Below are 27,976 nucleotides of genomic sequence, written 5' to 3'. Positions count from 1 at the left end.
CCCGCCGCCACCCGCCCGGCCGCCCTGGCCTTCGTCACCCTCCTCAGCTTCGCCTCCCGCTTCCACCGCCTGCGGGAGCCGCCGCACGTATGGTACGGGCCGGGGCGGGGCGTGCGCCTCTCCGGCCGGGCACGGCCCGGGCCCGGGGTGCGGGTGGGTGCGTGTCCGCCTGCTCCCGGCCACAGCGGCCGGCACCGCACCCTGGCTCCCGGCCCGCGCCCCTTCCCCACCCGGCGTGGGAGGGATCCCTGTTTGTCCCGGCAGGTGGGGCCGGGACATGGCAGTGAGGGCCGCAAGGAAGTGCTGCGCTCCCGGCCCGGCCCGGCCCGGCCCGGCGCCTCCCCGCTGCTCTCGGGACGTGCTGCAGGGAGGGCTCCCGGCGAGCGCCTTTTGGGGATCTTTGTGCAGCAGGCCGACTTTTTAACCTCTCTAAGGTCAATTTGGAATCAAAAGGGCAAACCAGAGGTTTTGGAGTGATAATATAAAACACTTTTAAAAAAAAGCACCTTTCCTACAGTGGCTGCAGTGCTCTCCATGATTTCCCACTGAGTATAATGCATTGTCTCATATGGAATGTAAGACGGTAACCCTCTATACTATAAAAAGCATAAATAAAAAGATTTTCCTGGATTTTTTTTTTAATTATCTTCAGCATTGTAGCAGATTGGTTATTGTGGTTTGTGTTTTGTTGGTGTGTTTTTCCAGTTGGGATGAAACTCATTTTGGGAAGATGGGAAGTTACTACATTAATCGGACCTTCTTCTTTGATGTCCATCCCCCTTTGGGGAAGGTAAACTGCTTTTCTGTTGCATGTTTTGGAAGCCACAGGAGTGGGCCAATAAAATTATGCCTCTGGCTTCTGGCCAAAGGATGTGGTGAACAACAAAGCCCATCCTAACTATTGTTGACACCACAGCCATTTGCATTCTGTGTCCAGAGCCTCAACTTACAACTTTTTGTCTTCACAAAAAATGTTTCAAATATAAGAAAACCAAACAGTATTGCAATGCTGGGTTTTTGAAAGGCTTGACATGAAAAAAATCAATGTGACACTTGCAGGGCATATGTAATAGAAGCCTACATTTTAAAGGAAGCAAACAGTTCCTGATAACTTGTGAGCAAATGAGATGCCTGCCACAAATGACCCTGAGAGCATTGATTTCCTGTTCTGTAAATGAACTTGTTTTAGCAACAGTGTGTAGTGTGGATGAAGGTGCATCCTCCTGCCTTGTTAAGGTTGTCTTTCAGACTGAGTCTCCTGAAGCTAAAGTGATAGGGAGCTATGGGAGACTCTACAGAATTCTCTGTGCTCAATTCCACACCTGCTATTTTTCTTGAGCTTGCAGGCAGCCTTATAGTCTGTTGCAAAAATAATTCTGATTTTGCCTTTAGACAAAGGGCAGTATGTACATATATGATTTTTGTAAATAAACTCTTTTTTGGATGATATGTCTGAATTATTTGTCCTCTGGGTCAATGTGGCTTCCATAGAAATCTTACCTGCTGCAAGCCTGGATACTTTTTCCTCCCGTGTGATTTTCCTGACCAGTTTTTTCACGTGTTCTCTTCAGATGTTGATTGGACTTGCTGGCTACCTGAGTGGATATGATGGTACATTTCCTTTCCAGAAGCCAGGGGATCGATATGAGCAGCACAACTACGTAGGCATGAGAGGGGTAAGGCTCTGCAGGCTACTGTCAAGCTGGTTAGCTTTCCTGTGCCTTTCAATACAGAGTGTTCCATCTTAAGAACAGCTCTCCATGATCAGGTCAGAGGTCTGTTTAGCCTCGTGCCTTGTCTTTAAGCTCCTTTGAAAAGTGTTAGTGGTTCTATTGTGAATAAGTCTTAATGTGTCTGTGAGAGGACAGGTAAGAAGTTAAGGTGAAAATTGAGGGCAGCTCTTCCTTCTAGTTAGTGAGACTACACTGCTGCATGGGATAGATACCTTGCTTTGTCTGCAAAGCAAACATTGCTGGGTTTGAGCTTCTCTCACTCCATTGTGCCTGGCTAATCTCCTGGGGAGCCAAGGGTATCAAAAAGCCAGGATCATCCACTGTCACCTGCAGTTTGCCACCACCAGTGGCACTAAGCTGAGTACGCTGATGGAGCCTGGGACAGCAAGGCAGAATTCAGAGTTGTATTTGATCTGAAAACCTAGCTCTACTGCTTTTTAGGAAGATGAAGAGCCATATAACTGACAGCAGATAAGTCAAAAAGAGAAACAGTGGCTAATTGCTACTACCTAGAAAGAAAACTAAAACTGAGAAAGGATGTTTTCTTAGTTTAGTTTCTAGAATTTCATGGTTTTAGATTTCCCTGAGCCGAAATTGGGAGAGGTGCTAGAAACAGACATTAAAGATAATAAATTCTACTGTGGTCTTGCTTTCTTTTGTTTTGATTTCTTCTATTTCTCCTCCAACTATCCTTGGTCTCATTTGTGTAGAAGAGAGGAATCTGGTCTGCTAAAGATATAAGATGCAAGTGTATTTTGTTCTTAGCTTTCATAATCTAGTATCTTAAAAAAGGGTGAGTGTAGTGGATGTGTAGTGCACCTACTTGATGCATCTATTTATAAATATCTGGTGTAGTCTAGCAAGAGTGTGACTGGCTGTTGTTACTGACACCACTGCAGAACAGAGTAAGCCTCTGTCCTCTGAGCAGTGTCTTTGTTCAGCTGGCTTTTGTCTGATGTTCTTTGTGACTCAGTTCAGCTGCTGCAACACCTCCTGTTGTTGTAGGTATGGAAGATGAAGGAAGGGAAAGGGAAAGGGAAAGGGAAAGGGTGTGAGCTGTTGTCCACCATGGGTGAGGTTATAACTTCTGCCATGATCTTTTCCTGCAGTTTTGTGCATTTCTTGGCTCCTGCCTGGTTCCTTTTGCCTACCTCACAGTGTTGGAACTGTCAAAGTCACTGCCAGCAGCCTTACTCACGGCTTTCATCCTTATTTTTGGTAGGTGTTCCTGCTACAGCAAAATTTAGTATCTTAATTGTTCAGATAATTTAATTTCTGGATTACCATGTGTTACCTAAGCAGGGGATATTTGGATTAATGAGAGACTTTCTCAAAAGCAAAGGAATTCCACTTTTTTTAGTGTATATGTGTATGAGGTTTCTTACTTGGTGGTCCCCTTAAGAACTTCACAGTCTTGTTTAGTTCATAAGTACTTCTGTTATTTGCATAACCACGGTATTGGATTAGATTGCACCTTAATTTTAAAAAATTTCATAAAGTGGGTGGTCAGGAATGATTTTGCCCTCTAGTGAAATATTGATGTTTCCTGTATGAATTATAGAGATCTTTAACAACCCCTGCATTACTTTAGAAGAGTTCACAATAAAAAAATAATAAAGTTCCTTCTTGAATTGAGCCAAGTGGATAAATTGACCTTGCAAATGAAGTCAGCAAAGTAGGAGTTTTGTAAAGACACAGGTATTGAGAAATGGAGACTTAAAATATCAAAGCTGTATTCATTTTTTATAGGTACCATCTGAAAGGTATCTTCTCCTCTGGCACCATGGTGGTGCCTTCGGTAGATCATTGCTGGCTGTAATCCTCTCTATCTGAATATATTGCCAGCACTTTCCAGTATGTTTCACAGATACTGCTGTACTGCCTTTTGTTCTTGTAGTTGTTTGGGGTTTTTTTGTTTGGTTTGTTTTTTTTTTTTTTCCCCTTTGCTACCATGTAGAAGATGAAATGTTATGATCTCCTTCTGTTTCTAAAATTTCCCACCTCCTTCTTGAGTACACTGAGGAAGCTGAATTCCCACAATTTTAGATTCACTTTGGAATTGCAAGTCTTTCTGACATTGCTGTGTGTCTCTCTGCAGATACAGGCTGTATTACATTGTCCCAATATATTCTGCTGGATCCCATTCTAATGTTCTTTCTCATGGGAGCTGTTCTGAGTATGGTGAAATGTAACAGCTGTGCAGACAGGTAAGATAAGGATGATAATTTTGTTAAACTATAGGTGTTTGACACAGTTAAAGTAATGTCTGCTGTTGGTGATGTGTGAGTGGTTGAAATGAGATTATTTCAGGAAATTTGAAGGTGAAAATGACTTTTGGTAGCAGAGAGAAATTTTTACTCTGAGGGTTTGTGTATTTAAGGCGATGGTATTGTTTGCCTGGAGTACACCAATTTACCTGTGACTGTAAGCACCTTTAAAAATCCTGTTGTCTGAGGTAAACAGTGTAATTTGTTTAGAGAAATGGTTACAAAAACTCAGAGGGAAATATAGCCAGGAGGATTCTGAATAAAGTAGCCAAGTTGCTAAGGATATTTGCTATGGACCCATCCAGAGAGGGTTGTGGTTTATAGGTATTGGGATGTGTCAGAAGGCCACTTTGAGGCTGGGCTGCACAGAGTAATTTCCTTGAAATGCATCCCAAAGACATAAAAAGACATTCAAAGACATAAAAAGTTGAAATTCTGTGTTATATATGAGCAGTTTTTATTTCATGAAACATTCAAGAACTGATCATATCAATCTTAGTGTGTCTGCAGTTTGTGTGGCTGAAATGCAGCCTGCAGCATCGTGTATGGCTGTCCAAGGCCATCCTTCTCTACAGCACATTCCCCAGGGAATGCAAGGACTAAATTACAGGGCAGTGCTTGATCAGCTCTGTGTGCCTTGACCTGAATTTATTTTTCATATCTTAGAGCTAATCCTGTTGTCAAAGTAGTTGATATTCTACAAATTATAAGCCAACTCTAGCTATCGTGTTGCTTAGCAGGTCATGGGGATTTTTTCTAGTTGAAATAAAAGCATCAAGGCATTAGGAATCAGAAGGGAAAAGGTTTTAAGTTCTGCTGTCATTTTTTCTCATCTCTCTTCTATGGTTTAATGTTGTGTCAGTTTATAATTTGTTTGCATTTTGCTGTGGCTTTTGTTTATGTTTTGGATAGATGTTTTCTGCTAAGGCTTTCTTGCTTTAGTACAGATGGCTGCTCTTTGCCTCTTGTTCTTCCCCATGTCCCTAAATTTCTGAGAGAAGTATGGAACAGAACATTTTATGGAATAAAATTCTTGTTTCTGTTTTCAGAACTTCCATGTAGTCAGACTTTCTTCACACTAGTACTTTAGCTTATGTCTAAGTGATGTCTGTTTTTCCATCCTTGAATGGGAGATCTGGGGTTGCCCCTGGCTTAACTGTACCTGTATCAAGGCTTCACAAGCCCGTGTCTGAAACCAGTATCCTTGTGTGATTCTAAAATAAATGAAAAACTTGTTTTTCCACTTCTTGTGGGTTCCTGAGAAGATGGACCATAATTTTGTGGGGTAACTGATCTGTTATTTATTTTTGTGATCATAGGCTGCCCATTCACGTAGCCATAATTTTATTTACTGACTTGCTCTACTGGTCCTGCAGGCCATTTTCTGCCTCCTGGTGGTTCTGGCTGAGTCTGACTGGTGTGAGCCTTGCTGGAGCAATGGGGGTAAAATTTGTTGGCCTTTTTGTAGTCCTCTTGGTTGGCTTGAACACAATCTATGACCTATGGGACTTGCTGGGGAACCTCAGCCTGTCACTGGTGAGTTTCAAAGGCTTTTCTTTACTTTAAGGGTTTTTTTGTTTTGTTTGCTTTGTAATTTTCCTAGTCTTTGACAACCCTGCAAGTACCCAAACAGAGATACTCTGTCTGCGGCAGAGAGGGGCGTCTGATGTGGTGATGAAAAAAGGAGATTAAGGTTATAATGAGAAAACTATTGCCACACTTTTGAAAGAAAACTATTGCCACACTTTTGAAAGAAACCAAACACACTTGTATTAGCAGGATGTTATAGTATACAAACACAGCAGAAAGATTGTTACTTTTTCCTGAGAGAAACTGTTACCATTCCAGTTGGCTACATTTTCAGCCTAAGCTAAAAATGCTCATTGGGAATGGCTTTGCAGGGGCCCGAAGCAGGGCCTCCCAGCACCTGACCTCCCAAGGAGGATGTGCTACCTGGCAGACAGGCATGTCTTGCAGCACTTACTTTGCATAAGCAGCGTGAGCTCAGGCTCTGCTTGCTGAGAGTAGGGGGGCAGAGGCTGCATAGCAGGAGCATCACGAGTCATAGAAATGCTCTGCAACCTGCAGTATCCATAGCCAGTTTAGAGGATGAAGACAGCCATAACCTGCTTGATTTCATACACATTTAGTTCTTCTAAGCCTTAAAAAAATTGCTAGTGGGTTTGAGTGTCCTGGTCTAATATATTGCATTTTATGTTTGCGAAGTGTGAAATCTGCCATTTGGAGAAACGCCTTGATGTACCATTTGCTGTCTTGCAACCGGCAGGAAGACAAATTCTTCAGTCATATCTTTTAAAAGGTGTTCGGTTCTCCTCTTGTCTCAGCCTCTTTTGAAGCTTGAAAATTCTATTTTTTTCACTTACTGTTTTTGTCTCGTTTGTCCTGTAAACAGTGGGCGCATGGGGGGGCTTTTTCCATTCCTCCTGTGTGATTTGTTTTCTTTGATTAATATGAATCAATATGGGCTGCAAAGATTCAATGTTCCAAATCCAGAGAAACACTTCTTGAGCAAAGTTAGTTAATTACATTTGAAATAGAACAAATCCATCATGTCTAAGCTTTGTGCCAGCAGACAGCTGCACAGTGATTTCATTTGTGCTGCTGGCAGCAAAGACAGCAAACCCCCGAGTGTTAGAATATGTAAAGAAATTTACTCCAGAAGGTAGATGCATTGTGAATAGCTATTTGGCAACCTTGGTGCTTGAGGAGAGGAAAAAAAAAGGTGAGGATTAATCTCCTGAAAGCTTGAATAACTTACCTCTGCATTTGTTAGGAAGCTACTCATGATTATTTACATGCAATTTTTTGGGGACAAAGTTGATTTCTAGAATTCTCAGCTTGTGTTGATCCATTGTTCTGGTTTGCTCACTGCTGTCTTTCACATGCACTTTTTTTTCTTTGACATTGCACTGGAGTCTTTAGTTAAAGAAGACCATTTCATGAAAATTGAAGCATATTGAGGCCTTTCTAAGTAGGGAACTGGAGGGTAGTTCATGTGCCTCTCCACTGCCTATATTTGGTTATGTACCATCAATCAGCAATAGTTTCTAAGTGTCCAGTGGTTCTTAAGTGTTCTGCTGAAGTACTGGAACTGAACAGCTCTTTCCTTTGTTGACTTCACTGAGTTTTGCAATGAGTTCCGCTTTTTCCATTCCTTCTGAAATAATTGGTTCTGGTACTAAGGGATGGAGAATGAGTGGCTTAATGATTATATGATAGATATCATGTTAAAAATATGGAGAATAGCAAGTGCATCTGCTTTCATCCACTTTGAAGTTAGTGTGGCCATTTAGCAAACAGTTTTTGCTATTTAATTTTTTTCTTCCTCCACAGCTATTTATTATCCACCCTCTATTTTACATTATTTATTCTACTACCAGCAGTGTCAGTAGGATGTGAAAATGTAATAGCTTCTTTGGCATCTGTTTGCAAGACATATTTTCAATTGGTTGAAATAAAATATTTTGCTTTCATTTTGGGACATCTGAAGAACAGGTTTTGCTGCTGACTTTTCTGTAGCTTCTGGCTGTGCAGCACTAGAAGTTGCAGTGTGAGAGTGTCCTTGCTAAGCAAGGTGATTTCTTTAAGTGAAGCATATCTAGATCCCCAAGATGTCCTGGTTACATTCACATTTGCATAGACATATTGGAGGAACAAATTTTCATTTTCCCTCTTGCTTAGCTTTGGTAGTTACTATTTTTGGGAGCCATCTCTTTGCTGGGATTTTGGGTCAATATGTGTACTACTGGTAAACAAGTTAAGGTCCTTGTTCTCAAAGTATTTTCAGTGGGGGCTGTCCAACCTCCTTTGCCAAAGTTAGGGATGCTCAGCACTTCGGAACACTAAACTCTCCTATTGCCTATTTTTGTCTTTTTTTCCCATGACCCTAAAATTCTGAGGTACCATAGCTCCAGCTTTTGGAGATGCACAGCAAGGTGTGCCTCAGCTTTTGCCTCTCTCTGGGCCTTTCTGAGGTAACCTGGTGAGCTTTCTTGCACAGCAAGCTCCAGCCATAGGACTGCTGCTCAGAGTCTTGTGAGATCAGGAGTGAAGCTGTTCCTGCACTGTTTGATGCAGATTGTGTTTGTTGCAGGTCACGTTTGGGAAGCATTTACTGGCTCGTGTACTCTGCCTCATCGTCCTCCCGCTTGCCCTCTACACGGCTATGTTTGCTGTTCATTTTGCAGTGTTAAATAGAAGGTATTTCACACTGTTTTCTCCAAAAGAATTACCTGTCTTTGCTTTGAGATAAAGGCTATTGGTTATATAGTAGTCCACTTTCAGTGTCAGAAGCACAGCCTCAAGCTGTGTCTTTGTTTAATTCCCTTCCCCAGCTCTCTGGCCAAGCTGGCAGTGAAATTAATTTGAGCTTGAGACTTTCTGAAATGCCAAGTGAGTAACCTAACCAAACTTCCTGTCTCATTTTTTTCCTCTTCTCTTTCTGGGACCTGAAGATGTCTCAACTCCATTCTTTGTGTTTTTGGAATTAAAAAGTCATTGCATTCCTGAAAAATGGCTGTGATTGAAAGAGTCTGAGTGTGCTTGAAGGGAGGGCTCTTTCCTGAATGCTTGCAACCAAGGGATGCTTTTTACAAGGAGAGAGCTGGCAAAATGGCCAAGTAATGTTTTCCATATGCCAGCATTAAAAAATGAAGTGAATAAGCACTTCACTGTAGAAAAAGAATAAAAAAATAAATCTCTTCTTTTTCATTTAAAGTCTACTGGTCTTACCGCTAACCTCTTAGCAGAAGACTACAGGAGTCACAGAGAAAGGCTTTGTTATATCTGTCCTGACAGTGGGTCAGTTTATTTGTTCTAAGAACACCCCCAAAGACGGTTCTGATGTTTTGTGCAGTGCCGGCATGTATGTTTTTGTCACCTCAAGTCCTTGCAGCTCTGGACAATTTCCTGCAAGACTGTCTCTATGTGCTGTGATTCACAACATTAGAGAAATGTGCCTCTTAAGGAAACTGCACCCACTCTTCTTCTTCAGATGCCCAGTCTGGTTTTATAATTTTTCTTCTGTAAAAACAACTTGGTAATGCATGACAGAGGTTTGTATGCTGCTTAGTGAGACCTTGAATTGTCATACTCTTTGCTGTTTTTTGCAGTGGTCCTGGGGATGGTTTCTTCAGTTCAGCATTTCAATCCCAGCTGATTGGGAACAATCTTCATAATGTCTCCATTCCAGAGCGTGAGTGGCTATATGAATGAAGCACTCTGAATGTTGTCAGTGTACATGAGAACTTAAATAGAAACGGTGTCCCTGTGACTCAGTGCAGGGCAGTGTGAATTATGCCTTCCATGGTCAAGGTCAGAGCTCTTCCTCTGTGCAGTTTTTATGTATTGACAGAAAGAAAAAGGCTGAAAATACCACCATGTTCAGTGCATGGTCACTAGTGTTTAATCATATTCCATCTAGAGGGAAGGATGCCATTTTGAGGGCTTTGACTTGTGTGCATGCATCTTGTTATTCTTTGGTTCTATATTGCTTGAGACAACAAAAAGATGTTTTTCCTGTTCACCTTAGATTTGTAGGTGTTCAGATGTGGGATTTGTTTCCAAAATATGTGTAAATGGAAACTACCAACTTTTGTGACACAGTGTGCCGCTTGGTCCAGCTGTGTTGTATTCAGAATGCATCTGAATTTAGCAAAAAGAAGGCTCTGTGGTTGTTCCCTAATCCTCAGGTTAGCTAGGGACTACTGAGCCTTTAAAATGGTTTAGCTTTCTGATTACTTCAGCTTTCTTCTGGCTGTTCCCTGCTCCAGAGCTGTCACTGGGGGAGCATCAGGTCTGTTCTCCAAGGCTGAGTTCTCTCACTTGCATTGGGGGGTAGGAGGGAAGATGTCTTAAGCCAGTGCAGCAGCTCTGCTATCCAGCGGCTGAGCTTGTCTCCCTTCCCTGTTGTATTGCTGTAGGGGTCAGCAGTGTTGTACTCTTAGGGAAAGCTATCTCAAAACTCTCATTATGAAATTACAAAAAAAAAGGAATGCCTTACTGTGTCTGTTTATGTTAAAACTTAGTGGGAGAGTTTTAAGTGTTTCAGCCAAATGTTATGTAACAGTTTCACTGGATCCTGGTTAGGGATGGGAGATAAGCTTGCAATGAGCCCTGTGGCGTAATGTGTCAAACAGGAAACAAACTTCCATCAAAACAATGGAGAGTGCATGCTTAATTGAGCACTGTAGACTAGCTGGGGGAGATACAGGGGAGCTGCCTTATGTCTTTTTCCCTCCCTCTTTCTCATGCAGATTTGGCATATGGGTCTGTGGTCACAATGAAGAACCTTCGGATGGCAGGGGGATACCTTCACTCCCACTGGCACCTCTATCCTGAGGGCATTGGGGCTCGCCAGCAGCAGGTTGGTGTGCTGTGCTGGAATTGCCTGTGCCTACAACCACTGGGCTGCTCTCTTTGTATTTGGCATTAGGGGCCAAACTGGTAGGAGCTATGTGTTTACTCAGCATCTGTTACCATCTCAGTGCCACAGCTGTGCACTTGGCTTAGAACTCTGACTGAGAAGGAGGCTTGAAGAGAGCCTACCACCCTGCACCAGAGGGGTGACTTACAGTAACAAGGCTTTGCAAGACCACTGCCTATAAATGGAGTCCAAGAACACTACAGAATAGTCTTCCATAATGAAAGTTACCATAAGGAAGGCTGTAAAACTTGGTTTTAAACAAGTACATTATCTTACAGCTTTTCTGGCTGTATATTGAAAGCAAGGGAATAGAACTGCTGTATATTGTTTTTACTCCAGCCACTGGCTCTGTGACCATACATGAATCCCTCTCCTTTGTGCCTTGCTTCCTTCATCTGTCACCAAAGAATTTGCTCAATAAATTACATGCTGTGCATTTGTAAGCTAATGTAGCCATATGGAAACCATCTGAGCTAAGGGCTTCTCATTAAATGATTAAGCAATAAGTGAAAGTAGAAATCAGAAATCATGTAACTATCTCTAATTAAGAAGTACAAGCATTAAGTGGATTTCTTATTTTTGTCCATCATCATCAAGCTTCACAAATCTTTGCTGCTTCTGCACTTTTACCAAGATGTATTCTGCTGTTTGATTAGTGGTGTCTAAAAATTGTTCTGAGATCCTTGAAAGAAAGTTGCCGGAGAAACACAAGTGTGGTTTTTAACTCCCTGCTGTCTCTGTGGCTAGGAGGAGGTTTTCAGAAGTCAAAACCTTGTCTCAATCTTTTTTTCCTGCTGCTTGTCAAAATCAGAATTTCTAATACTCTAGGATGACATTAATGTTTATTACAGTGTATGGAGATGTCATGCTAAACTGCCTCAAGCATAGGCAAAATTGGAGTGCAGATCATGCTTTATGACACTAAAAGCAGGGAAAGGTGGTTTGAAGAGGACACTAATGGGAGTTCCTTATGGAAAGTGGGAAAGGTTGGAGATTTCCCTGCTTGTGCTCCCTGCCCTGATGGTAGGACAATGGTAGGGTTCTAGGGTAGTTTCAGGACTCTGGAGAGGGGAAGGGAATTTAGAGAGGAATTTGCAGAAGATCTAGAGAGGAAAAAGTGATCTTTCTGCTTCCACCTTCTCCTCCTCTCCTGGTGGCTTGACCTCAAGGTATGAGGTTCTACTTCCAGCTCTCCCTTTTTCCCCATTGTCAGACACTCCTCTGTGTTCTGCCTCTCACCCACCCACTGGGCCATCTGCTCCCACCTAAGAGAGAGGCACAGGTGGGGCACTGGGCTAGGGTCCCACAGAGCAGGGCTTGCTGCTCTGTAGGAGGAGGGTGGGCGAAGGGAGTACGGTTCCACGTGCTGTGGGCAGCAGCAGCCTGGAATAGGATGGTCTTTATGTCCATGGTAGTAGTCAATGCAGTTACTCTGTGTGAGGCTGAGCACACTGGCAGGGGTTAGCTGTGTAGCTGTAATGGGTGATCCCTGAATCCTTACCTTGCCTGGATCTTTTGGCAGATGTTATGGTTGTCACAGTCAGCCTGTTGTCAGAAATGTCCTGTCTGTGAAGCCAGTGCTGCTTCTGTCTCCTGGTTTGGATAGTGGTCAGTGATTATTCAAGAGCTCTGGTTTGGATATCCTGTTGTTGTAGAAGGAGTCTCTGAAACAGGGTGAGGGGAGGTCAGGCTGTGTTGGTGCAGGTGAACTGCCATGAAGTGTAGTGCTTCTGAGTATGGGCTATACACTGGTGAAGAGGTGTCATCTGGCTTAAGGAGTGCCCCATAACTGGTTTTCTAGGGGGCACTGTCATAAAGGTAATTCCAGGACTTCTGTGTGGTTGGTGCATTCATCTGGGGCTTTGATTTGCTGGTGAATGTGTTGTGACTGCTATCAACAGTTTTTTTCTTGTTATGTAAAATAATTAATCCTGTCATTTCAGGTCACTGCTTACTTACATAAAGATTTGAATAACCTGTGGATCATAAAGAAACATGACTCAGATACAGGTAACAAAAACCAGTTAAATGCCTTTTATAACTGCTGCTTCTGTTTTTCAATAAATATTCTGAGTTCTTTCCAGGGCAGAGTATCTGTCATGGATATGAGAGGGAGAGAAGGAAGAACAAGGGGAAGCTGTCTCTTGATTTACATTGTGTGTGTGTGTCTACTGTGTTTTTGGTTCTTCTTCAGATTGTACAGCTGAAGTAAATAAGCTTTTCTTAGCTGAAGGTTGCATTGACAATTTTTCAGCTGCTTAGGGCTGCAAATAACAGCAGAGAGGAAATTTGTCTGAACTGAGTTAATATTTATTGCAATCTGTTATTGTGGCTAAGAGTCTTGGGAAGGCTGGGTTCTGTTACAGTCTGGTACATTGTGTTTGACAGATTTTTGTGGATGATTGCTTGGGACAAGATAAGAGTACTGAATGTGATTATCTATGGTTTGTGCAGAAAGCTGTTGGTTTAGATTATGTAGTGTATGTAGCTGAGGCATGCTTGGTCTGGCAGTTTCCTTTTCTTTACCTGATGCATGTGTTTATAAAAATTAGCAAGAATTGTCTAAATAGCAAAAAATGTAAATAGCATAGATATATAAGAAAAATTATAATCAGTGTTGCAAGAGCCTTTTATAGTTCACATTCTTTGGAGTAACTCTCAGGGTTAGAGTCTAGAGCAATGTTTTACATCAGGCTTGGGGTCAACATGACTTTGTTTGCTTTATTATCTGCTTGAGAGATGAGCATCAGCAAGAAACTTTCTAAGACCCTGGTAAGTTTGTCATTGCATTGATATGATTAGTTTGTCTTCCTTCAGCAGATCTGTCTGACCTCTCAAGCCCTGTGGAATTTGTGAGGCATGGAGATATTATTCGTCTGGAACATAAAGAGTAAGGATGATTTCTGGGATTCAAAGAGATTGTGTGATTGAACAGAATTGGTGGGAGACTCGTCCTGCTGGAGACTGTGGTTAGACGAGCACATGTGACAGAGGTATCTGTGTATCTGAATTTCCAGTGTGAGGTTTGTAGGGTTTTTCTTCTATGGTTTATGTTTTGAAGAGTGTCTATTAAATGAGAAAGAGAGCCACACAACTTTATTAGAACTAGCTGCCTAAGCAGCAGGGAGATTTCATCAGTTGTGTGAGGTGCAATAATCAGGGTAACTCTTCTAGAGAAGCACTTTCAAAACCCTCATTCTGTTGCCTGTCTCCATGCTGAATTTTCTAGATAAATAGAATGTAGGGGTTTTTTGTCAGTGTACTGCAAGTATCCTGTCCCTATGTTCATAGGTGGTATCCACCCACTGAAGTTCTCAACGGCACTGAGATCATAGCAGTTAAACACTTTAAATGAAAATGGAAGCTGATCCTTTCTATTTCTGCAGGGAATACTTAAGAGGAAGCAGGGGAACCATAGTGACTTGATATTTAGTCTTTATCTAGTGTAATGTCACTGTGCCAAAATGCTGTGTGCTTTCACAGCTTTGATCTCTTAACATTCAGTATGGTGTATGCACAAACCATTGCTTAGGCTTCCCAAATTATTGTAACACTTATTTTTTAAAATTTTGAATTGGGAGTTTACTATGAAATATATGGTAATGAGGGTGATAACATCTTGATTAGGCAGAATGGGTTGAGTCCTGATGAGGTCTGTGGCACGGGAGTGAATCGGCGCTGCTGGGGAAGGATCCGGCAGGCGGGCCCCGCGGACAGGATAGGGTGTCTGTGCCCGTGCAGCCCGGCGGCAGCAGCAGCAGCGCTGTCCCAGCGCCTTTGGCAAGGAATGATGGGCTATGGCCGGGTTTCTCTGCTTGCCTCAGCTGGCAGACCCTGCCAGCGTGGGAGGCTCTTTGCCTGCACTGTGCTGGTGCTAAATGGTGGCCCCTGATTTCCCCCTAAATGGTACAGTCTTTCCCCAGTCTTTATCAAAAAGCAAAACTGATAATCACAAAAGGTCAGGATCTTGCTTTTCTTCTTATAAAACAGGTCTCTTTGTCACGCTTTTACTGTTAATTAAAACAAAACAGAGCAAACCAAAACCAATCTCTTTTTATTTTAGAGGTGGTAGATTGTAGTTTGAGGGTTGGATTTATTCATGCTGTCATCCTTTTTTGTCACTGCCCAGTGTGGCATAAGCTCAGAGTCATGTGAAAGTGACAGTTTCACTCCATCCCATTAAGGCTGTATCCTGCTGTACCCTCAGCTGCAATTCAGTGGTTAGAGTACTGGCAGATCTCTGAATGGCTCAAACCAATGTTTTTATCACAAATTGACAGGGTTCAAAGGTTTGACTTTTAATTTCATTTCAGAACTTCTAGAAATCTGCACAGTCACCAGCATGAGGCTCCCCTGACAAGGAAGCATTTTCAGGTCACTGGCTATGGAATAGTAAGTGAAGGGAAGATAAAACAAAAGCTTCTTTTGGGAAGAGTTCCTATCATGCTAAGGGAATTGATTGTTGCTTTTTTTAGTTTGTTAGCCAGGATGATAGATGGACATCTGCCATCCTCAAGGAAAAAACTGATGTAGTATGAAATGCTTTATCTCATATGTAAGGTCTATTTAATGTGAAAAAATAATTTAAACTTTTACTGTCAGTCTAGCTTTGGCAGCATTCAACTCCAGAAATGACAAACTGAGCAACCTTGAAGTTGCTCTGACAAGTTCTATTTTATGTATTTGGCCTTGTCACATAGACAAGTGGTTTTTTTTTGACAGAATGATGACAGAATTTTGAATCACAAAGATGGATTATGCTTTGAGGGCTGAATTTCTAAATGCAAAGATGTGTTGCCTAAACCCCTTTTGTGAAGCTGCCAAGTTGCCCCTGTTTATGCTGTAACTCTGAGCTACAATCAAGAATGAATTGAAAGCAAACAAAATTAAGGTTGGCAAGACAGAGATGTATTTGTGAGTGGTTGCTTATGTCTAGAATCATGTCTTCCTGATGGGGAATCTCTTCTGTGAAGTGTGAGGGAGGCTGGTCTGGGATAGTTTTTTAGCTTTGCACCCAGTGGGAGTATCAGAATTTCCTATTTGCAGTGCTTCAGTTCTGTGTGTCTTCTAGTTTCGGCATAGTTTCATTTCTTTTTTCTATTTTTGCAATATTTTTTCTCGAATGGCATGCTTGCATGACAGAATGGAACAGGAGACTCCAATGACTTCTGGCGGATTGAAGTGGTGGGCAGAAGGACTGGGGAGCTCATCAAAGTCCTGCGGAGTCAGGTCCGGCTAACCCATGTGGCCACAGGGTGTATGTTGGGATCTTCTGGAAAGACTCTGCCAAAATGGTAAATATCCACCCTCTGCAGGGCCTTCAGCTGACATGTTCCTTTACTCAGTGCTGCTTTTAGACTAAGCAATAGCTACATTTCATCCATTTCTTTAAAAGAATAAAAATGTAGGTAGCAGGTACTAAGAGTATGACCAGAGGGGAAGATCTGGGTTATGATTATGCAGTCTGTTACAGTGAAGGTATGCAGCTCTGAAAAATAATATCCCTTACTAAGAGATCCAAAAGTGGCATGGACATAGATCTTGTCCTCTAGTAGGGCCAGGAGGAGATGATAGATGTGTTATTTAACGTGTTATCTGAACTTGGGGTTTGCAAAAAATCACTGGAAACTGGGGCAGTTCATGCTGTTCTGTACCACAATCTTCAAAATTGCTTTTTATTGGTATTAATTTACATTGTGATTAGAAGACCTTTGCCATTTTTGCATGCAGCATCTGAAGTGAGGCAGTGGTTATGAACTGCTATTAGCAGGCGTTGGGATTTTATATGTCCTTGAATATTATGCATCTTCATCATTCAGATGAGGTGGATGCAGAGACATCCAGGCTGATGGAATCAAGGTGCCATGTCTGTAAAGCTGTACCATGTGGGATGCTGACATGGATCCTGAGGCAGAGGCTCTGCACTCATGTTGCTGCTATTTCCCTAGGAAACTCTAGGTTTCCCTTCTCTGTGTTGTGGTAAAATCAGATTCTAAAGAATCCTGTGGACGCTGAATGACAGAGCAGGCAGGTATCTCTGGCAACTGCCTGGCCAGAAGTGCAAATGCCAATTAGACATCACCATAGAGCTGGGCTCATGGACACATAATGTAAAAAAGCCAATCTCTGTCAAGAGCACTCAGAAGACATTGTGGATTGGGTTTGGGTTTTTTCCCCGCTAACAATCTGCTGTGTGAATGGAAGTTAGCACCACAAAATGTTGATGATAGTAACAGCTGAGGGCAAAAAAATACTTGCTAACTGCAAATACGGATGGTTAGAGTATATTGGATTTTTATATTTTTTATTTAATGGGTAGTAATCACTGTCCTTCACAGAATTTAATGGTAATTATTTAATAGATTACTTAATTAGTGAAATTTGCTAAGCAGTGATTGATAGAAAATTCCCTATTAATCTGTCACATTTCTGTCAGATTTGATGCACTTTCTCCAAAATCTTTGATATGACCTGCTAGACATAGGGTGACAGACTAAAGAACAGTTATTAGTATCCTCTAAGATAATTGTTTTGTTTCTATAATACAATTCTTGTAGTTATGGATTGACTTAAGTTGATGATGGTGATTTTCTTTGGAGGGACTATAAGGGTTGAATTGGAAGTAGCTTCTTTTTAGTAGGCAAGGTGCATAATTTTCAAAAATCCCGCATACCCACCTAGGGCTTTTTGGGTGAGAAAGTGAGAAATGCAGTTCAACTATTCCATAGAATTTTTGATGTCAACTGCCTTGCAGATCTGTTTTGGTTTCTGTGTGGTTCCTATACTATGTAAGAATGCAACTGCTGAAGCATTATGGAGAAGTATAAAGCTAAATGGGGAAAACTAAACACAAAATGGAAATATTGAGTGTTTCTGTGGGGTGGTGGTGAACTGTTCTGCTGATCCTCAGGGGCTGGGAACAAGTAGAAGTCACCTGCACACCATACCTGAAGGAGACACCCAATTCCCTCTGGAACTTTGAAGATCATATTAACCCTAAATGTAAGTAATTGATTTCCTTTTTGATTGAGAGTGCATCTTGGCTTACTGTTTAAAGGAAGGGATGAGCTATCAGGTAGCAGTAACTGGCATTCTGCATTTGAAGTGTATGTGTTCTTTCCCAGCTTAAGTGCAAACTTGAGTATGTGCAGGGATGCAGAGCCCTTTTCTATTTCACTGTTTGTACTGGAAGCTGGTCATAATGCTTGAAGTGTAGTAGAAGTATAAAGACTTTCTTAAAGATTTTGAAATTTTAATGTGTTATAAAAATGTGAAGCACTCCAATACAGGCTGTTATTTCTAACATTGTTTAATTGGGAATTGTTGTCATTGATACGTGTATGTCGTATATATTTCAATGATATTTAAAAAAAGCTTGGATCCAGTCTGTTCTGGTGTATTTTTTCCCTTCTCCTACTGGGGGTGTGCTAAATGGTGATTTTGCAGTACCTTCAAGAAATGGTTAGTATGTGATAAGGGATCTAAGTTTGCCAGTAATGACAGGTGGGCTGTGCAGCCTCATCCAGGAGTTATGTATGTTTCACAGGCTCCTCTGGCCTGGGTTGTTCAACAGAGTCTTCATCCCATGAATTTCTGTTGGCTTGGGCTGAATTCTGACTTATTAGAACACTTACTGTTCTTCCTCCTGTGAGAGCAAGTGTTTGAAAACCAAAGGAGAGAAATGCTGTGCTGTTGACTTGGTAGAATTTCCTCTTTTGTTGTAATTCATTTTGCTTTCCCATACTTATGGCTCATTTACAGGTAAACAGCAGCCTATGAAGCCTATGTCTCTTAATTGCAGCCAGAAATACAAATTATTTATTTCATGGACTTTTATCTATTTCTATTGCTCCTGGAAGTAAAGGAGGAAATTTAGAAGTACAACAGTTGTAAAGTTCACTGGGGGATACTTCTGACTGGAAGCCACTGTGTTTAGAGTATGAATGAATTGCATAGAGAATTAAAAGAAGTTCTGGAAACAGATTTGTTGTAGGAGGAGAGAGTTTAGATTATTATGAAAAAGGCAAATAAAAGGAAACCATACAAACTTCTAATCTATTTCTCTCTCTCTCTTTTTTTTTTTTTTTTTTTTTTTTTTTTTTTTTTTTTTTTTTTTTTTCTTAAGTGCCCAATATCAGCCTGGATGTTTTGAAGCCTTCTTTTGCAGAAATTCTGCTAGAATCCCACATGGTTATGATCCGGGTACGGTGTCATTGATTCCAAATTATCATTTTCTTCCTCCTCTCTCTTGCATTCAAAAAGAAGTAGCACTTTCAGAGAGATCTGGGTGATGACTGCAAGCTAGGGCAGAATTTGCATGCCCAAGCAACCTACTTGAATTTATACTTAGAATAAAGGATGATCTTAGAGCTAAATCTTTCAAGTCCAAGTTTGGAAGCCTTGTACTTAATACCTGGCTCTGCTGTTAGTGTGATCTAGCTACAGCCTAGTTATGTAATGTTTTCCCTACCTACCTGTAAGGCTTTAAAGAAAACTTAGTATTTGTGAGGCAGAAGGATATTACTGTGGTCAAAATAAGGAAAATCAGCTAAACAGGTATTTAAAAAAACAGTAAGTGTTTGGAATGAAAATTGAAAACTTCTGATTTTTTTCAAGTTCATCAAGGAGCTGTGATTTCAGGTTTCCTTTTTATTTCTGAATATATATTTTTTAAAAAGAGCAGATTTATTTGCAAAGACTGCTCTTGCAGTCTTTTCCTGTGCTTGTTCTTTGTACTCTTGGCCAAAGCCCATCTGTTTCCAGCTCCTTAATCCTTCTTCTGAAGAATGAGAAGTTAATATTTTGAAAAAGGAGTCTAGGGTTTTCTTTGCTACTTTTTGTGAAGCTCTTCTCAGATTTTAAAGAGACAAAAGTAGTCAAGCACATTATTGTTAGTACTTGTAAAGTGTTTTTGTAAAGTGTTTCCATGGCAATCAGTGATAATGCTGTCTCAGGTAAGGAAGCACCTGCATGAGTTTCCATGGAAATATTCTTTGAGGCTTTTTTTTTTGTAGAGGAGAGAAACCTGTCACAGTAGTCTCTTAATGAAAAAAGATCTTGCTTATGCAACATGTATCCTTAGTGACAGAAAGGCTGAAGAAGATAAATGAGAGAACACTGCCTCTTTTTCTACCCAAAAACCATTTTCACTTGCACAGTAGTATTAGAACATTCATAGTCCTAATTGTGACCATTGTGAAAGATTATGTGTTTATGTAGGTCAGAAAACAGCTTTCACTCAGGAAGGGTACTGATGTATGTTTGTGTACACAGACATTTCTGGGCAGACATTGCAGCATATCTGCATGCTCATTTAAATTTTATGTTAATTTATCTGTAGGGAAACAGTGGTCTCAAACCAAAGGACAATGAAGTCACATCCAAACCTTGGCACTGGCCCATCAATTACCAGGTATATTGATCAATCCATATTCCTTTCTATTTTCAAGTGCTTTTGCAGTGCCTTTTGAAGCACACCACCTTGTCATTGCATTGAAGATGTTGTCAGCTGAGATGAATGGATGGGAATTTGTCTCACCTTCGATGCTGTACAAAATACAGACTGGACTGATGAATATCTGTTTTTCTCCCTCCTGATCTCTTTCCTCAGGGACTGCGTTTTTCTGGTGTCAATGAGACGGATTATCGGGTTTATTTGCTTGGAAACCCGGTAAGTTGGAGTGAGAGGTTCCAAGCCAATGTCTTTAGCAAACTTTAGCTTAGTCTTGCTTCTGCCAGTTTCCTTCCTTCTCCTTTTGGACTGCCTCTCTTATTGTACTCTTAATGTTTGCACATCACGTGCACACGTCCAGCATGAAGTCCCAAATCTTTCTTTTTCTCTTGTGTAGGTGATTTGGTGGCTAAATCTGGTCACTATTGGGTTATATCTTCTGATAACAGTTGCCACTGCAGTGGCACTGAAGAGAGGTGTCCAACTGACATCTGAACTCAAAGGTGAGGTCAGTCTCCCTTTTCATAAATGCCTTTTGCAGGAACCTTAAAAGTGTGTGGATGGCAGGACTTTGTGTGTCAAGGGCGGGAAACCACTGAGCTTGGATTATCAAGCAGCGTCCACAGGGCAGAGAGTGGGATCTTCATAGCTGTAGTTTAATAGTGAACATCACAGATCTTCTACAAAAATAGTGCATGGCTACCTACACTGGCTGCAAGGGATACAGGCTAATTAATCAATGCCCTGCTGTCAAGCTCTGCATGTGCTCTGTACTTGGTAGTTTGCACAGTGTCTTAAGACAAGAAATGTTTTCTGATGTTTATGCAAAGCAAATGACAAATGCAAGAGATAAAATGATCCTTTATTATATGCATTGCCAAGGTTTTGAAGCTTTTCACAAGCCCTAATTAGTCATACTTTTACCATTCCTGTTTATTTCAATGGTTGCTTCATTTTGTAGGTCTCCTTATGGGAAGTCAGTTCTAAAATATGATGGGAAGCCACTCAGTTATACAATAAATTATTGGCTAAGCTGTATACAGATACCAGAGCTCTTAGTCCCTTCCCCAGGCTCTGAAAGCTAGGCACCACTTCTTTCCAGGAAGGGCTGACAAAGTGATCAGCTGGATGGCTCTCATTGCAGAGACATTGAAAATCTTCAGAAACCAGAATCACCTGGTTAGTCTGATGCACAGCCAGAAAAGTGGCATGTTTGGTCTTAGAGCATGGTCAACCTCCTGCCATGCCTGGAGACTTAGGACTTTGTATATCTTTTCTGGCAGCTGTTCTCCTGAAGAGTGCTTGTATGTTTATCAAGAATGCAGCTAGGATGTTGCAGAGGCTTGAAGCAATTCCAGACCAATACATGACTTCCTGCAAAGATCATTCCTGCTGAGTTTACTTAGTGTGTTAAGGTTTGCAAATAGGAGCTGTAGCTGAGTTTTTCTCTGCTGAAGTATGTTTATTTGTGTTCCAGAACTGTCCAGAGTCGTGCTACGTGCTGGAGGGCAGATCACACTGGGCTGGCTCCTTCATTACCTCCCTTTTTTTATGATGGGACGAGTTCTCTACTTCCACCACTACTTTCCTGCCATGCTTTTTTCCAGCATGTTGACAGGTAAATACTAGAGTCTTGGAAAAGACAAGGTAGGGAAAAAGGTGATATTCTGTTAAATTGAATGTTTTTCAGCCTAAAAGGTTTATTATTTTTATAGCCTTTGCTTGTGCAAATTACTTGAAAGCTTTGACTTACTCAAAGTGTTTTTCACAAAGCAGCTTGCAGTGCAAATTTTGTGTTTGTCTGTTTGGTTTTGGGTTTTGATAGTGGTTGGTTGGTTGGTAAGTTGGTTGGTTTTTTATTATCACCCTGAAGAGGCAGTCATGTCTAGTGCTTAGGGCATTTAAATTTAGAGATGGGATTCCTGGTCTCTGCTATTATCACTGTTCTTATATATTCTTGTGTGTAAGTTACTTCCCTCTGTTTACTGCCAATACCTTTCTGTCATGTCTGTTTATGATTTGGCCTTGGTAGTTTTTCCTGTGATTTTATACCACCTTCATTAGCATCTGGCACCCAGATCTCTTTTGCATTTATTCAAATGGAAATGTAGGATAAAAAGAACCTTTGCTGATGCAAAACAATCTCTATGGTTCTGAAGGTTACCAAGGTAAATTAATTTAAAAATTGACATGGTCTTTTGGTGCTAACAGAGTTTCATCAGCCTAGTCAGTGAACACAGCAGCTCTGTTCTTCTGACTTTTACCTCTCCTTCTCCTAGGAATCACCTGGGATGCACTACTGAAGTTCTGTGCTGGGTTCTTGTCACCCAGCACTACAGCTAGAAAGGTGTATGGAGGTGGATTCCTGGCACTGGTTCTGCTCATCCTGTACAGGTGAGTACAGCTGAACTTTTCATGAATGGAATGTATGACAATTACCCTCTCAATAGAAACTTTGCTGCCTGTTAATTATCCTTAGCCTTTGTTCCCTTTTCTGTTCTCTGCTGAATTTGTCAGACATCCTCAAGCCCAATCCTAAACCTTCAAATTTTATTAGATTCAGCATCTGTGTCCCTGTAAGGCTTTATAGAGCATCTTTCCATTGCAGGGAATCTTTCTTTTGTTGCAGCACACAGCACACTGTTCTCCTCCAGACCTGCCATTCAGTGGTTTGTGGTTCTATTCCCAATGATGGTGACATATTCCTCAAATACAGGCAAATTTTTCATTATTGTAAGTTTTTTCAGATTCTAAGAGAAAATACCACATGTGATAAAACTGTGTGCTATGTATATAATTAATTCAGCAGAGATTATGTGGTTCCCAGTAGAGCTTAGAGCAGCCCTAAGACAAAGATCCCATAGGCTGTGAACCTCTTGAGACAGAAAACTGCGCTGTGTTTGACGGGCATTTGGTTTCTTTCCACAGCTTCTACCTCTTCCATCCGCTGTCCTATGGGATGATAGGACCCATGGCCTCCAACCCGAGCAGCCCCATGGCAGGGCTCCGGTGGATGGACTCCTGGGAATTCTAGAACAAAGGAAGCCTGGGAACAGCGGATCAGAAACACGAGATCTGCTGCAAGTCAGGCTGATTCTGGTGCTTTGAGGACGTGACTATAAAAGGCCCTTTCTGGACGACTCTGGGTATAGTAACCCTGTTGCTTTGGCATTTGTTTGCACTGCCTGCATTGGAAGATGCAGAGGACAACAAGGTCCCCTTAAATTAAAAGACTCATGTCATGAATCCTTAGGTTGTATTAATGGACAGCTGGCTGCCTGAATGCCACTTCCTCGAAGCAGTATATGTCAGTCAAACAGCAGTGGCATTCCAGCAGCCAGACCAGTACAAGTTGGAGGCTGTCTGCAGTGGCGTGTACACTCTATGTGTGTGTGTGTCTTCCTTCTTGTAATCTAAGCACCACTACAGTTTGAAGCACTATAGGATTTCTATCAAGATTAACAACCTTTCTTATGATGAGGTTTTTGAAAGCTTACTGTAAGTATCTGGGGACCTTCATTCTACCTGCCTTGGCTGTCTAAAGGTTTTTTTGTTCTGACCCTGGGTTTTAAAATTTGACTGAAAGGGTCTGTTTGAAATCTCCTGAGCCATTGTGCCTTGCCTGTCTCCCAGGCCCTCTGCAGAAATGGAAATTGTTTATTCCTCTATACTGCCTTTCTCTCTGGTCACCTTTAATCAGTTATACAACTCACCTAGCAGGCCTGTTTTCAGGGCCAGACTGTTCCAGCTCAGCTCTTTGTAGCTTCCTTCAGTTCTGTCTGAAGGTGCCAAGGAAATTACAGTAGAAATGACAGGTGGTTTATTTTCAGCCCCAGTATGCGGTGGAGACCAGCAGGGGGATGTACAGGAGACTGTAATGATAGCCTGGAAATCTTACAGACAGCTGTCATTCAGCTTTTGTTCCCAGCTTTTTCAGTGCCAGTGCCTGTGCTTTTAGGGGAAGGCTGCATCTCAATGCATGTGGCATCTGCAAAACGGGCTGCTGGTGCCAAAGTATCTGCTCAGTGTTCCCATATTGAACAAGTTCCTTCTCTAGACTGCTGAACATCAAATTACAAGGAAATGTGAGGCCAGGCAAAAATTCTTTGTCTGTGAAGTGTCAAGAGCCATTGGATTTTGAATCCACCCCTTCCAAGAAAGTGGAATTTGATTTATCAGGTGCCTTTGTCTTGTGTTAGGTGTATTTTTGTCTATGTTTCTTTTATTCCATTTCCTACTCTTCATCCAGTGTCAATTTCTTGTCACAGTTCAAGTTGCTCCCTTGTAGTATCCAATGTGAATGACACTTTGATCACAGCTGTATTCCTGTCTCAAGAAGTAATACTTGAAAAACTCTTTTGTGTATGTTTCATTGAACTCATGCTTTTCATTTCTGAGTTCTTGCTTTGCTTCCCAGCCTTGCATCAAAATTACAGGTAGAGGAGAGGAACAGGTGGGTGTGTCAGCCTTTAAAAATGAACTCTGCATTTAATTCTCTTACCAAATCTTGGGCTCCAATATATTTCCTACCACATGGAAGGGCTGCATTAGCAAAGTTGTTCTGTGGGGGGGACTAGACTCCAGTCAGACTTGCTTTGGTTCCTCTTTACTGGAGATCCATAGCACTGTTCAGTAAGGCAGCTGCTTGCTTTGTAAGGCTCTGGCTTGGTATGTCACATCTCTCCAGAAACTGACTCCTATAGATACTAGCTCAGATAGGATGGGCTTGTGCTTTTGATTCTAAAGGTTTTGAGTTGATCACCTGCTGCTTATACATGGTGGGAAGTCATTGCAATAATTAGCTGCTGGGTTTGATGATTCTTTTCCACTTGTTAGTGCAGGAAGTGCTCTTACCTGCATGAGCCAGGAATTCACAGAGGTGATATACAGGCAAGAAGGATGTGGGGGAAGGCTGCAAACTTCTTCAGAACCTGCCAGATCTGACAGCAGCAGCAAATTGCTAACTGTTGGCAATGTGGAAGGCAGACAGTGCAGTGCTGCCTTGTAACAATGTGATCCCCCAATCTCTTGGTGAGATTATTGATTTAGTACATTGCTATCCTCAATATGAGCTTTCCCTAAGGGAGTCCCATTGTCATGGGGAGGATTTGCCAGAAGAGCTGGCAAAAGTCATGATTTAAAGTGCAGTTTTTTCCAGCACATACAATTACATACTTCTCCTTAGCATTAACAACAACAAAAAATCTAAGAAGTTTGCGAGTGTTTTGGAATTACTGTTTGTAACACCCTTTATTCATCATATTAAACCTTGGGAGTGCAAAAACTGAGCCAGTAACCTTGGTTTCTTCAGTTATCATTAAAGGGTCAGTTTTGTAGGAGTTGTCTGAGGAAGATGAGCCAGTCTGTTTCTTGGCTAGGATTCCTCCATCCTTTATTACTAATAGTGTTTTGGATGTGTATTGGCAGCTGAGTGCTGAAGGTGGCAAATTTAATGCTCCCATCCCACTTTCCTATGCACAAGTCCAGCTTCTGTTTCAACACAGACAAAAGGTTTATTTTTCTTTAGGACTGTCACTTCAGAAATTTTTTTGAGAGCATTTGATTGACATTGAGACTGTTTCTTAGGTCTTGTCTGATGGTAAGTGGTTGGAGGCATACAGTGAAAAAAATCTAGCTATTCCACAAGAGGGAGCAACAGCAGAATTTTTATTTTTGATCTGGAGTTAAAAGGATTGAAAGGTCTACATTGAAGACTAGAGGCAGACATTTCCTCTGCGCTCTCTGGACTCCAAGGGTTGGATTTTCGAGTAAGTGTACATTGATGTAGCTCTGTCTTTTTTCAGGAGAAAAATACTGAAAAATTACTCCTGTTAGAATTTGACCTTCAGTATTTGCTTCTTAAAACAAAATCTGTCAGGCTATTACTGAAACATAATAGTAACATGTTTTGTGAGGTCAGTAAAATACAATAATTTGGATTCCCTTCCTGACTCTGTCTTGAAATATCTTAAGTGGTACTGACATGAGGCAGGGGGTGCAAGGCACTCTTTGCTTTTGGGATGGAATTTGGGTTGCTTCAGTTCAGTTTTTCCAGTTGTTCTTGTGGAATGAGTTCAGGTTCTTTTTGAGAACTGCTCATTAGTCATCTTCTCCAGTCACGTGGAAAATAGCTAACGGTGCTTCTGAGGCCAGAGGTGCTGTTCTCTGGAGCAGCTGCTCTCTTTGAACCCTGCTTGACAGGGCTCCTTTTATCACTGACAAAGTATTTCATCAAACTGTATCCATGGATTCAAATCACAAAAAGCTGCAGGCTGCCACATTCCCTGCTTCACATTCTTTTTTGTGTGTAAACTCTATTTTCAACTCGTCAGTCTCTGAAAGATAGATAGATAGAGGGCCTCTAGGCTCATCTAGCTTTATCCTAGGCAATCCATCCATCTTAAAAGGTTTCTGCTAACAGTCGCTTCAGGACATCGATACGCACACATCTATTCCAGCAGCAGGGACTGGCCTGTTTCCAGGAACTGGACCACTCATGCTATGAGACACAGATGTGACTGTGAGGAGGATTTGAATGGAGATTTCTGTGCCAAGGTTGCCCTTGGTCCAGGTGGAGGACTTTGTGTCATCACTGTTTACCACCATTGTTAGCAGCCCTGGGAGCCACCACCATTCTTCAGTCTGTACAGGGTTTTCTTTTTGCATCTTGATTGGAAAGGCTGATTCATGCACAAAGGACATTGGCAGAATATACTCTTTTATATCTTCCTCCTTCCTTCTGGTTCTTGAAGAACGCCCAAATTAAAGGTCATGTCCTTGCTTTCCTTAAATTTTGGAGTATTCCCATTTCATACAGGTGCCTGGACAAGGGGTAGGACAGGACATCTTGTAGTAGCCTGAGTGAATGAATACCTGTCACGTGGTCTGAGAGCAAAACCAGAACCTTGTTATGGAAAGGTAAACAAACCTGTTACCTATAGTTCCCTCTTCTCCCTCCTGAATCCTTTAGAGAATTGTTTTTAAGGACTTGAGAGCAAACCAGCTGCTGATGTGGAAACACAAGGCATTTACCTGAAATTCTTCAAAATTCTCCGTTGCCACACTTAGCAGCTTCCCTTCCTTGCTGTGACTGAGTGACCCTCTGGGCTGGCACTCTGTGCACAAGCACTGTTTCCTCCTCTCAGGATCCTGCTGGCAATGTGAAAGCCTCCTTAGCCGTGCCCTGTGTCTCTGCCAGCTGGGCAATGTAGGTAAGATATTTTTTCTCCCCTTTAAAGCAAGTGACCCCATGACCCCACACATGGGCAAGTGTGTCATGAAAGCAAAAATGTGTGGACTGTTAGAACAACATAAGGTTCTTCCTGCTGGGAAAGCAAAGCTGAGGATAAGAACACCACCTCCGTAGCATGCTTTCTTTGGGGTGGGGCTGTTGGCAGCAAGCGGTTAGGACTGAAAATTCTCTATCTTTTTTAAAGCACTAAGACCTTGGTTGTATGGTTGGTTGCAAGTTGCTTCACTTTGTTAACTTTTTTATGCTCTTTATTTGAATGTCAAGGGCTATGGTTATCACAAATAATATCTGAGGCTGTCACATGTTGGCATAGATACCACTCCTGCTGAATTTATAATTGATTCTAAAACTTTGCCAAGTGAGCTTACTGTGTTTTACAAGAGACAGGGTTTAGAGGCATCCTTGAAGAGCTTGCTTCTGGCTAAGCAAGTGTTTGGAGCTACAGTGAGAGTAGTTCTTTGGTAATTCTGTTCTACATCCTGAACCTTTCTTACTAATGCCGGGGGATGTGTGCGTGCATCTGTCTGAACTGAATTCTTTTAACTACAGTGCAATTACTGTACCATATGGTGTGGATGGGAGAATGTTCCCTTGAGCTATACATGTGTTTTTTACAGGTGATAATGGAAAATGAGGTAGAATTTGGAATTTAATTTTGTAATAAATATCTCTTCTTTGAAGCAATCTCTTTGTGTCTAGATTTTGGGATGGGTTTTTTCCCCCTTTCATTTCTTCCTCACATACATGCTTGATGTAACAACAAGAACTTTAAATGGGCCCATTTAGGAATTTAATCTAGGATAGTGATGGTGTACATCAGGTTTTAGC

General features: G+C 41.6%; 1 protein-coding gene across 2 annotated transcripts; it reads left to right on the top strand.

The window, feature by feature from the left end:
- The first annotated feature begins 21 nt into the window (after nt 1-21).
- Nucleotides 22-27,913, top strand: POMT2 (protein O-mannosyltransferase 2). 2 transcript variants are annotated; one of them, XM_041399149.1, is made up of 21 exons: nt 22-92; nt 706-790; nt 1,572-1,676; nt 2,843-2,951; nt 3,832-3,940; nt 5,377-5,536; nt 8,115-8,221; nt 9,133-9,215; nt 10,276-10,385; nt 12,389-12,455; nt 13,263-13,335; nt 14,759-14,837; nt 15,588-15,739; nt 17,356-17,447; nt 18,571-18,647; nt 19,786-19,857; nt 20,056-20,115; nt 20,294-20,399; nt 21,374-21,514; nt 22,176-22,290; nt 22,825-27,913. In XM_041399149.1, the coding sequence occupies exons 2-21, from the start codon at nt 731-733 to the stop codon at nt 22,928-22,930; spliced, it is 1,983 nt and encodes a 660-aa protein (XP_041255083.1). In that variant the 5' UTR covers nt 22-92; nt 706-730; the 3' UTR covers nt 22,931-27,913. The 2 variants fall into 2 exon arrangements, with proteins under 2 accessions (XP_041255083.1, XP_041255092.1); XM_041399158.1 differs by having other exon boundaries at nt 29-575.
- The last annotated feature ends 63 nt before the right edge of the window (nt 27,914-27,976 follow it).

Source organism: Onychostruthus taczanowskii, unplaced genomic scaffold (assembly GCF_017590055.1).
Source record: "Onychostruthus taczanowskii isolate IOZ18803 unplaced genomic scaffold, ASM1759005v1 scaffold1, whole genome shotgun sequence".
NCBI lineage: Eukaryota > Metazoa > Chordata > Aves > Passeriformes > Passeridae > Onychostruthus > Onychostruthus taczanowskii.
Note: the sequence above shows the minus strand (reverse complement) of the source record. Positions and strands in the feature narration are given on the sequence as shown.